Raw genomic sequence first — 12,027 nt, forward strand, 5'->3', positions numbered from 1 at the left:
CACTACGTCACACTCTGCCTAGTTGAGTTCCGCATTACCAATATGGCTGCTGCCGTCGATTTGCTTCAAAACAGCTCTCAGGAACAGATGGGTGACATCACGGATACTACGTCCATATTTTTTACAGTCTATGGCTCTGCAGCACCGGCTCCTGGCATAGGGCTCCCTTAAGGTCCTGAAAGGCCTTTTCCTGCTCCTCCCCCCACTCCAACTTGGTTTGTGCCTTGCTAGAGAGATCAGTTAAGGGTGCCGCCCTCGCAGAGAAGTCCTGAATGAAGCGCCGGTACCAGCCCACCAGACCCAGAAAGAACTTTACCTGTTTCTGGGTGGTTGGCCTCTCCCTCCCACTTTGTCCAGCATCGGCTTGATCACACCACCTCCAAGGACCAAGCCAAGGTACTGCAGCTCGACGCAGACACATTGACGTAAAGTATGTAGAGCTCACGTCCGTACTGGCCACTGCTGCGTACGGTCAACGCAGAAGTATAAACAACCAGGCCATATTGCTCTACAACTCCACAGATGTCATCTCATAGCGCAGCAGATAAAGTCGTACACAGGCTGTGGGGGGTTAAACTGCATATAACCACCCCGACTGAAGGACTGAAGTTTGGTGGTGCTAGCTCTGCTGTTGTTAGATACACTCTGCAGACCAATTTGACATTGTTCACCCACAGCTGTGTTAAATAATTTGTGCTCAATTTCGAGTTTCCTGAGAAGTTGGTTTAACAGAATCTAAATTAGTAATTAGGAAATGAGTTGCTTTGGAACATCCCTACTCTCAGTAATGTGGCATTGTCTTTCACAACAAAAGGCACCTTAGTTCAGTCAACTGTCACTTTGTTAAGCTATCAACAATCTTTGACCTTCACTGATATACTTTCTTTAGGATTCAATAAAATCCATTATCACCAACTTGCTTCTATATTGGATTTAAAGCTCTAACCTTGCAAATTTTACTAGAGGAGATTTTAAAGTAAACTCAGAGGATCATGAGGAACATTTTAAAATTGCTTCAAGCTTTTGTGCAAACAATTCATAATCAGTTATTCATTGTTTGTATCAGTGTGTGTGTGTGTGTGTGTGTGTGTGTGTGTGTGTGTGTGTGTGTGTGTGTGTGTGTGTGTCCCCTGAGTCTTTATTAACTGCACACACAACCCTAAAATAAAGATAAAGCTTTTATGGCCTCGAGGTAATCTGGTCCAAACTGAGTCATCAGCCGACAGAGAGACACGACTGTAGAATCACGCTCAGGGTTTGATCTCAGGAGGACTTATCAATGATAGTTCAAACTACAGACCTGATAAGACAGGTGTGTGTGTGTGTGTGTGTGTGTGTGTGTGTGTGTTTGTGTGTGTGTGTGTGTGTGTGTGTGTGTGTGTGTATGTGTATAAAATCTCATTTACCTCAAGTCGAGACATTGATTCTGGTTATTTGTTGCAGCAGCGGGACAGCAGCTGAAACAAAGGAAAAACAACAAAGAGGTGATTTTAAAATGAGATTCATCACTCCGAGGAGACTTTTCTTTTTAAAGACACGACTACAAATCGATCGTTATGAAGTATTCTAATAAAACATCTTCCAATAGCTCCGTCTCATGACACAAAATGAAGTGAAACTTTCAGCTCATGTGGAAATGAATCATCCATCATTTTACTTTCTGCAGAGAGATCCCACATTCAGAATAACTTCAAACCTTTTCTTTGACTTTGAAAAATGTAGCAGCTGTGATTTGGATAAAAAAAAGGGGGGGAAATAGAAAGATAGACGTATAAGAAGAAGTGATAAAACAGATCTGTAATGCATGAAACAAAAATATAACCTGCCCCATCATCGCGGGAGGCATTACAAAAAGCTAAAAAGCTTTCAATCCACACAGGAGAGGACGTGATGAAGCTTTTTTATTACTTTCATCAACCAGTTTGTTCCTTTTCAAGTCAGGCGCTCACTGAGCTCCGTCTACATGAGCTCATAACGTTCGGCTGTAAAACAACATTAAACACAATAAAACAACAATTATTACACAAACCGGACAGCAGCGGAGATTAACTGCGTCGTCTTGTCAATTGTAAATTGTAAATTTAATTTGGAGACATGGACATTTTTAAGAGCTTTATATGAGGGACAACTAATCATAAAACGGTCGCTCTGTGGTCGTGTTTTTAGAGCTTTAAATCAGTAATAAATCTCCTAAAATACCTCATGTGTGGTCCTCTGGGTTGCATTAAGGACCCTGAAAACCCCGAATAGAGTGACATTATTGGTGGAAGATCTAAACACCAGGATATTATAGGCTGTCATTTTTAATTTTGACTCATTGAAGGCCCATAAATAGATATAACATTTATAACAGGCAGACAGCAGAGTTAGGGCCTGTGTCCACTGACTATTTTTTGCACTAGCTGCACCCACAACCTTAATTTCAGAGCACTTCATACAGCTGCTTACTGTGGCTAGCTAACAAAAAGTTGTCCCATGCCACTTCTGCATCCCTTAGTGGTTTTGTATTAGGGGTGTGTGATACCACAAATTTTGTTTTCGATCCGATACCAAGTAATACAAAGCCAGAATCGCCGATATCAATACTTTCTATTATTAAAAGTATCTTATGTACTTTGATGTATTACATGCGTGTTAAAACACAGGACAGTTTTTAAAGGCAAACAACAAATACTCTGCCTGAAGCATTTCCCTCCGCCTCCCTTCTTTTCTCTTGAAACTCAGAATTCTCTTTGACGTGGATTTTTATATGTTTTAATAAATTGATGGTGTTTCCACAGGAGCGAACAGCCTTCCTACACACATCACAGTTCTCTACATTTTCAGTGACAGCTGTAAAATAGCTCCACAAGATGCTCCTCTTACTTTCAGCCATCACGGCACGCAATGCATGTCTGATTGGCACCGTTACTAAGCGCTGCGTGATGCGTTTGTTGGTTGTTTGAGCACACAGGACGGCAGCAGTGGAGAAGCAAAGAGTGCATGCACTAAGTGTGTTCAAGAGAACGGAGTGTTGTTTACACAGACAGATCTACTCTTTGATGAAATGGACAAAACCTAGAAGAGAGAAACTGAAACTGGTATCCATCCTATTAACGCTGGAATCAATCTTCAAAAATGAGGCGTAGTATCTGTAGTATTTTTTGGGATCGATCCTCCCACCCTTATTTTGTATATGAAACAGGGACTGCCACTGCAAAAAACAACAATGCTTCTAGTGGACACAGGCTCTTGTTGGTAGTCTCGGAAAACCAGCATGAATTTGAATGTAGCTTTTCCTCATGACTCCGTCTAACCCCTCCCCTCCTCCCTCGGAGCTCCTCCAAAACGACGCCCCCCCCCCTCACATGCACGAGCGCTGCTGATTCTCGACCATATGATGGTGACTGATTCAAAACCGGTCCTCACCAAAACATTCTCATAGTGAAAGTTAAAAACACAAACAAACATGGCTGCTGTTAGTACTCACAACTGTCATGCTAGCATTATCCAGTTGTACTGGTGACACGATATCAGGAGAAAAGTTATAACACATATATAATACTGTAACAACTCTACTGTTTGTTAAACATGTTCAGTGTAGATGCTCTTAATTCCTACAGTGTTGACGGTCAGTGAAGGCATCAGGAGAGGTGTAGAGTGTGTGAGCGGGAGAGAGGAGAGACAAGAGGAGAAGTTCTTCATTCATTCAAACATTGATTGTTGTTTTGTTGGTTGATGTGATCACAGCCGACAGTGACCGGTTATTAAAGATCAACGTGTTCACCAATCGGCTCGTCATCACTACAGCGTCCGGACGGACGCTACAATAAATATATATTTTCTGTAGGACTTACTGAACGTCATTAATTATTCTGCTTGTTGGTGAGAGCTTTTTTGACTCTGATCCGGACTACAGTCCTGAGCAAAGCACCTCATCAGGTCAGAGGGGACAGACCCAAGGACGAGCGAGAGGGGCAGTCAGTAGAGTCAGGGGAAGTAGAGGCAGGAGACGGGGACTCAGAGGAGTGCACGCCGGGGAAATGTACGCTCTGCAGGAGGAGGGCAGAACAGCAGATTTGATTGGTTTAAAATTTGGGGAGCCAAAAAACGGTGATTGGTTGGTGTTTTCCCAGGTTTACTCCGGCTGTAGATAGCAGGTTTTTTTCACTCTTTTTTAGGAACACATTATGTATTGATTGCCATCAGGACATAAAGATCATTTTAACCAGTATAACAAAAAGTGTATCTAAATCTGACGACCAACCCCAGCTTTAATGTCCAGGTGAAAGTCCAGTGTGAAAGTATTGAGGGGACATGATGGACAAAGTCATTTCACCATTAAGTCTGCAGTGATGGTAAAACTAGAGTTGAAGCCTCTTCCTCACATAGAGTGGGTTCTTTGGGGGTCACTTGTGACAACAAAATAAAAAAGATAACATTTGATTGATTTATGTTGTTTCACAGGGTTTAGGAGATTATTCTACTCTGCTATTAGACGTAATTTATTCTAATCTTCAGCCCAAGGGTTGAATATGAGCAGCTAAGGAAGATTTTCATATAAGGAGCTGATGAAAGACATGGACTCCTCTATATCCCTTTAAGTCTTCAATTTCATGAAGGGGCGTTCACAACAAGCACAAATTAAATTATGGCGCGAGTGATTTACATGTAAAAATGTGAGGAGATGCAAGTTCTGGTCGGGCAGTAAATGACGCAAATTATGCATCCCCACATTTCCTGTCTCTCTTCAGCTGTCCTATCAATAAAGGCAAAAAGGCCCAAAAATATATCTTAAGATTATATCACAATTTCAAATTCTTAAAAAAAACGATGGAAAGTATGGAACTTTTTCACTGCATGAAGTTATCAGAGAATCCTGCTTCATGGAGCGTATCCTTGTTATGGTATCTACAGAGTCAACAGAGTTTTAGGGAACATCTTCAGTCCTGTTCTTTCCTTCTTGTCTGATTCCTCCTCACAAACAAAGCTCTCTTCATGGTTTCTCTTTGCGTGCACTGAAAGCTCTTCCATGGCTGCTGCTGAGTCCTTCAATCTTCACCGACACTGGCCGGTTTATCACTTTTATTAAAGCCATGTGACATTTTGTTTTTTCCTGACAACATGAGAAGTTCTGGGAAATGTACACATCTTTACTGCTGAACAGTGTCCTGCTGCTGCTGCTGTTTTAATAAAAGCTGCACGTCTTCATGGAAAACCCCAGAGTAAACAGGACCAGCTGTTCACATGCTGACAGACAGCGGCCTGCATACACAATGTTTACATATACAAAAACAATCTTGTGAGACTTTTCTAGAAATCCTAAATCATAGCACGAGACAAGGGAGCTCAGGGCTCTGTCTGTCTCTTACTTTACCTCTTCCTGTCCCATTAAAGTTACTAACCATAGACCTTTCTGGAGTCCCTGAGCTCCCTTGTCTCGTAGGTTCTTCTCTCTCCCTTCATCTCCCTCTATCCCTCTCTCCAACACGGTCTCAGAAATGTGTGTCTAACATGAGTCTGGTTCTGCTGGATGTTTCTGCCTGTTAAATCCTTTGGAATCATCAACCAGTCAGGGTCCAGGAGGCAGACACCCTCTCTACTTTTAAGAGTAGGCTTCAAACTTTCCTTTTTGATAAAGCTTATAGTTAGAGCTTGGACCAGCTCTTAGTTATGCTGCTATAGGCTTAGACTGACACACTGGGATCCTGTCTTCCCCTCTCTCTCCTCTCTCTGCCTGTCTCTTACTTTAACTCTTCCTGTCCCATTAAAGTTACTAACCATAGACCTTTCTGGAGTCCCTGAGCTCCCTTGTCTCGTAGGTTCCTCTGGATCTCTGCTGCTGTGGACATGCCAGACTCCAGCTGCTGCAACTACTTCTATCAATCTCACCACTGTCATCTCATCTCCCTCTATCCCTCTCTCCAACACGGTCTCAGCAGATGTGTGTCTAACATGAGTCTGGTCCTGCTGGAGGTTTCTGCCTGTTAAAGGAAGTTTGTCCTTGCCACTGTAACTTGTCCTGACCATTTACTTTAACAGGCAGAAACCTCCAGCAGGACCAGACTCATGTTAGACACACATCTGCAGAGACCGAGTTGGAGAGAGGGATAGAGGATAGACCTTTCATAAAATGCTTCATTCTACATTAAAGCTGTGTGTTTATGTTGCATGTTTTTATTACTCAGGCCCGTCTGTGGTTTTTGTCTCCTCCTGCACGTCTTGCCTCTAAAGTCAGCGCTGAGTTGAATTTGCCTCTCATATCCTGGCTCTTGTTATCAAGCAGTGATGTTTTCTTCTGTTCTTTTATTAGTGCAAAACATTCAGTAAAATAAAAACATCTTGTGCTGTAATTATTCAGAAGCTGCAGAGAGTGCAGTGCAAGGTGTCCAGCCCTGCAGACTGTAATAATTAACTATCTCAGCAGACCTGACCTCGTCTCAAACGCTACAATCAACCACCATAAAGTGAACACCCAAGGTGTCTTGTGATGCGGCCGTTGTGATGACTCACAGCAGATAGGCTTGTTAAAGTATAAGCTGATAAGACCAACAAAGGGTCTGTACAATGTGTTTGTGTGTTTATCTTTAACATCCACACACACTCACACTTACACACACACACTCACACACACAGCTCTAAGAGATATCTTTCATATTTTATAGAACTATCAGACGTCTGGAGTCCTTTTTCCACAGAATATCAAAGTGAACTCCAACATGGATACCAAGTCTAAGACCTTAAAATAGTCCAGCTCACATGACTCCCTGAGAATCCCCCCACTGCTCCTTTTTTACCCTCCTGTTATCTTAGATTGTGTTCATTAGGAGTGCTGACGGGCTGATTTTCTTTACTAGTTGGTCCCTCCTTCTTTTTATTTGAGCATGACGCACGTTTTAAAATCAGACGTATGTTTAAACAGCGTTGATAAGTGGGACTAATATGAGCCGGATAATGTACGGTTATCAGGCAGTTATGGGAAATAGAATCCTGACAGGGTGAGACAAGACCAGATGCGAAGCTGCTTATTACCTGGCTACTAACTTAAAATACAAACACTTTGATTAAAGATGATTGTATTGATTTAAATGATTTATGTTTACAGTTTATTAAAAATAGTCCCAGTGATTCCTCGTCAGTGATCGTTCCATGGTGATGGATTCTTCTCTGCCTGTTTCGGTGGATTGAACATGAACCTGTCCTCATTCAGCTCTCCTTCTTCTCTGAGCTCTGAGGTTCACACACCTTTACAAATAAACAGTTTGCCTCTGGTGTTGCTCATGTTAGTGAAAGTTAATAACCATCATCAAGGGGTTTTGACCAATCAGAATCAAGCATCTTACACAGCCAGATGATGAGTGAGAGAGCCGGGTAATAATCAATGTTAGTAGAGGATCAAAGTAGGGATGCACTGATCCGATCCTGGTATCGGATATTGGCTTGATCGGACTCCAAAAGCTAGATTGTATATCGGTGACAAAGGGCCGATATATAGTGCCGATCCATATGGCAGATCTATTCATCTCAGTTCTTAGGTGCATGTCACGCTTCTTTTGCTAACAACTCTGCCTGAAACTTGCAACATGTGCAGCACTAATGTTTCCACGGATGTCAGTCGCGCTGAAAAATATAATGGAAGCCCGAAGGAGGAAGTTTACGTCAGCTGTAGCCGACTGCAAAGAAACAAGAAACCTTCAATTAATGGATTCAAAGTGTGAAGAAATGGACAGGTTATTGGATTTAATTGTTCCAGATCCTTGAAATGAAGGGATTCCAGCCTCTGGTTTAGCACTTGGAACCCAGGTACAGTTCACCATCAAGTCAGGAAAGCCTGAAGTTGCCAAAACATGATTCTAGCCTCACATTAAGGAATAGAGATCTTTAAATCAATACCAGGATCTTATCAGCAGATACCAAAGCCCAGGTATCGATATCAGTATCAGGACCTAAAAGTAGGAAAGGTGCATCCCTAGATCAAAGCATCCTTCATTTTACAGAGGAGAAATGAGAGTGAGACAGATCCTCTCATCTCTCTCTCCTCTGTTCATGTGATTCAACCCAGAAGCTCTGCATTACACCTGACTGATATGAGATGTCTTCCAGACTGTCGTTTTTTTAAATGTATCTAAAAATATTTATTATTATTATTTATTTTTGTTTTCTTATAATTATCATCCTTTTTGTTTGAACTGTTAATTATTTATTTTTATTATTATTTTAGTATTTTTAGTATTTATTTATTTTTTCTTCTCTTTGTTGGTTTTGTATTACTTATATATAATTTGTAAACAAAGAAATACTAAAAAAAATGCAATAAAAAAAAGTTGAATTACAAAAGTTATCTAAAAATATTAAATTTTACTCATTTATAGTAAAAAAATATTGACAAAAGCAGAGGCTGAACTTGAAATAAAACCTTGAAAATAGAAAATGTAATGAGTTTCCTGCCTTTCTTTGTTTCCAGATGCCTCCTAAGTTTAGGGTTAGTGAACAGTTAATTATCTAAAGCATCAGTAGCAGCAGGTTCATTATAACGGCACAGGAAACACAGACACATGCTCATATAGGTAGGGTCATTTCTGTAGACCAGCTAAATGAAGACACATTAAATCACTTTGAGGGACAGTGGGGGTCACCAGTGTTGGACACCTATATTTTGGGGGTCACAGGCTGGAAAGTTTGGGAACTCCTGCCCTAAATAACAATATGTTGAGTTGTTGTCTTTGAAAACAAAAAAAACCCATTAAATTTAAGGGCTACTACTTAGGCTTCAGGAAACACGTTTCACAATTTCCAGACCAAGGAATAATTGATTCATTGTGAGAATAATTAAGATATTGAATGAGAATTAAAGTCATCTTAACTTCTGCAAAAGAAAAACACTTCCACTGGAGTTCTAAACTGTAAAACCACACTCAGTAAAACCTGCTGCTGTGACGAACTTGGCAACCGGCCTTCAGTCTGAGCCACACCTGTTTTTCTTTCTCACAGTGACTTCCAGAGAAGTGAGAAGACAACAGGCCTCTCTCTGTCAGATTAGCGGTGACTCAAGCAGAAAGTCAAACGCAGATTTAACTTCTGGCTCTGCAAATGTTTGCAGATCAAACAGCTTCAGATCCTGATGGAGGAGATAAGAGCCGCTCAGCGCTGGAGCAGCACGCCATCTAATGGTCACCGAGAGGACTGCGCTGCTTCTCTTTCTGTTTGTGGCTTTTTTTAAAAACTGATGACATGAAGGATTCTCAAAGTTTCCCATGACAGAGAAACAGATCTGACAGCTTTGAAACCACAAGGAGCCTGACAGTTGGCTGTGTGAAGATTACAACACTGCAGAGTGGAGGTATTCAAAGCTAGGATATACAACACTACCAGTCAAAAGTTTGGACACTCCTTCTCATTCATTTTATTTATTCTAATTATGTTCAACACTGTAGATTAATACTGAAGACATCAAAACTATGAAATAATCTGGTTTTGCCATAATCTGGATTACAACAGTAGTCAAATAGGACTATCCATTGTGTGCTAACCCTACCTCTGAACAACACAACTGATGGTCTCAAACACATTAAGAAGGCAAGTCATTCTACAAATGAACTCTTGACAAGGCTCATGTTAATTAGAAACCATTCCAGGAGACCACTTCATGAAGCAGACTGAGAGAAACCATTCCAGGAGACCACTTCATGAAGCGGACTGAGAGAATACCAAGAGTGTGCAAAGCTGTCATGAAGGAAAAAGGAGGCTACTTTACAGAATGTAAAATATAAAACATATTCTGCTTTGTTTAACACTTCTGTTGATTAAATAATTCCATATATTTTCTTTCACAGTTTTGATGTCTTCAGTATTAATCTACAGTGTTTACAATAATTAAAATAAATACAAACCCTTAAAGGAGAAGGTGTTTCCAAAGTTGACTGGTAGTGTACATATATATACAAGAATACAGTATTTTAGACTAACAGAACAAGTGTGTGCAATGTGGGGATAAAAACTATGAACTGAGGAAGGACATGTTCTGTTGTTCTGTAGATGCAGATTATCACATGTGGTGATTCTTCTTTTTATTTTTTATGTTTATGTTTCTGTTATTTGTTTTTTAAATATTGACCTATTTATTTTATTGTATTTCCAATTTTTTTTTGTCGTCTATATATATATATATATATTTTTTTTTATTAGTATCATTATTATTCTAACTATTTTACCTTTTGTACTTGTTTATTTTTTAAATATTAAAATATTTATTTTATTGTATTTCCACTATTTCTTTCTCTTCTCTAATTATGTATGTATTTATTTATTTATTTGTATTATTATTATTATTATTATTAGTAGTAGTAGTAGTAGTAGTATTATTATTACTATTATTATTATTATTATTATTATTATTATTATTATTTTCATTCATTCACTTATCTACTTATTCTATTTTCCTATACTGAATTGTTCACATTGATCTTCTGTATATAATTTGTAAAAAATCATATAAACAGATCTTTGAAAAAACAACAACTATGAACTGTCTTTACTCAACAATAAAAGAAGAAATGAGCTGAATGAAATTGCATATTTTCTTTGCATATTTTTATGCTTCAGATTATGAAATTATGTGTCTAAGAGAAACACACATATACAACACAATAATTCAGATAAGCAAAGAAGGATTCAACTTTCAAACATCCAAGTGCATGTGTGTGTGTGTGCGTGTGTGTGTGTGTGTGCATGTGAGTGTGTGTGTGTGTGTGTGTGTGTGTGTGTGTGTCATGCAGAGACAGAATGAAGGAAACAGATATGGAGGAAGGAAGGAGATAAAGACAGCAGGAGGGTACGAGTAAATATTTTGGGGAAATACATTCCATGTTGGTTTGCTCATGAAATGATTCCAGCAGCTCAGCAGACACCGTGCTGCTTTCAGTATATTACATTAGAACATTACAGTGATTGGAATCTACTGCTGCTCTGATCTCATGATAAACATTGAGGATACTATACAAATATAAGAACAGGGCGAGTCCCTGCAGGAGGATTTAATACAGATATCATGTTTTGAAGCTACTTAAAACATGTTTTCTGTGAATTGTACAAATAAAATTAATTAAAATGAATATTAAGTGATGTTAAAAAGCTTCATTTGTATATTCGTTTGCAGTTCCAGCCTTTATTATGTCCCTCAGTGTGTCCTGTGTGGACACTAGAAGACTTTTCAGATGTTCCTTCCCCCAGGAGGAAACTATCAGCCTCATGGTGATCATTTAAACCTCTTCATCTCCAACATGTACACATTAACACCCCGGCTGTCTGCCTCTCTGTCACAGCTCCACACACAGGAGGAAAAGTTTCAGAGACTTCTTGTCACTCACCTCAGAGTCAGTCCGTCTTCTCTGGTGGGTCTCACAGTCTCAGGTGGACTCACAGTCTCAGGTGGACTCCTCTGAACCTGTGGGAGGTCTCAGTCAGGTCACTCTGCCGCACTGATCGTTGCTCTGCATGTTTATTACAGTGGGTCAGTCTGTGAGTTAGTTAGACTTCAAACTCTGCAACATGCAGCGCTTCATGCCCCGCCGCCACCGTGACGTCAGGGCATCAAGCGTCATGTGACCGGAAGTGTGGCTGTGGGACATAAACACAATCCTTCTGCACTGCTCAGTTTACTACTGACAGTGGTGGACAGAGTACTCAGCAGAGTATAGATCCTCCTGGTCAAATATTACTCCAACACAAGGGAAAGGTGTTCAGTCAAATAATTCTAACAGTTTTAATTCCACTTTCTTTCTTTCTTTCTTTCTTTCTTTATTTATTTATTTATTTATTTATTATTTTGTTCAAATTTTTGTCATTTTTTTAAGTATAGCATCTTAGTTTCTTTTAATGGTTTAATATTTCAGTGTTTTATTGTCTTAGAAATGTATTTTATTTTGGTGAGTTTAATTTCCTGTGTTGAGTTTCAACCTCTTACATTACCATCTTTTTTAATTTTTAATTAATTAATTGTATTTATATTATTATTATTAGCAGTATTACCATTATTATTATTATTATTAT

At 39.5% G+C, this 12,027-nt stretch overlaps 1 protein-coding gene across 2 annotated transcripts in view; it reads right to left on the minus strand.

Annotated features, from left to right (window-relative positions):
• The window catches only part of LOC117829568 (cAMP-specific 3',5'-cyclic phosphodiesterase 4D-like), a 131,577-nt gene extending 120,023 nt beyond the window's left edge, over positions 1-11,554 (minus strand). Inside the window, exons 1-2 of one of the 2 annotated variants that reach the window (XM_034707143.1) lie at positions 11,346-11,478; positions 1,407-1,457 (exon numbers count right to left, since the gene is read on the minus strand). In XM_034707143.1, the coding sequence (XP_034563034.1) occupies positions 1,407-1,421 (15 nt within the window). In that variant the 5' untranslated portion in view covers positions 1,422-1,457; positions 11,346-11,478. Of the gene's footprint in view, positions 1-1,406; positions 1,458-11,345 lie in introns of both variants that reach the window. The other variant, XM_034707134.1, reaches the window with a different exon arrangement.
• Between the last annotated feature and the right edge of the window lie 473 nt (positions 11,555-12,027).

This window comes from Notolabrus celidotus, chromosome 2 (assembly GCF_009762535.1).
Source record: "Notolabrus celidotus isolate fNotCel1 chromosome 2, fNotCel1.pri, whole genome shotgun sequence".
Taxonomy (NCBI): Eukaryota; Metazoa; Chordata; class Actinopteri; order Labriformes; family Labridae; genus Notolabrus; species Notolabrus celidotus.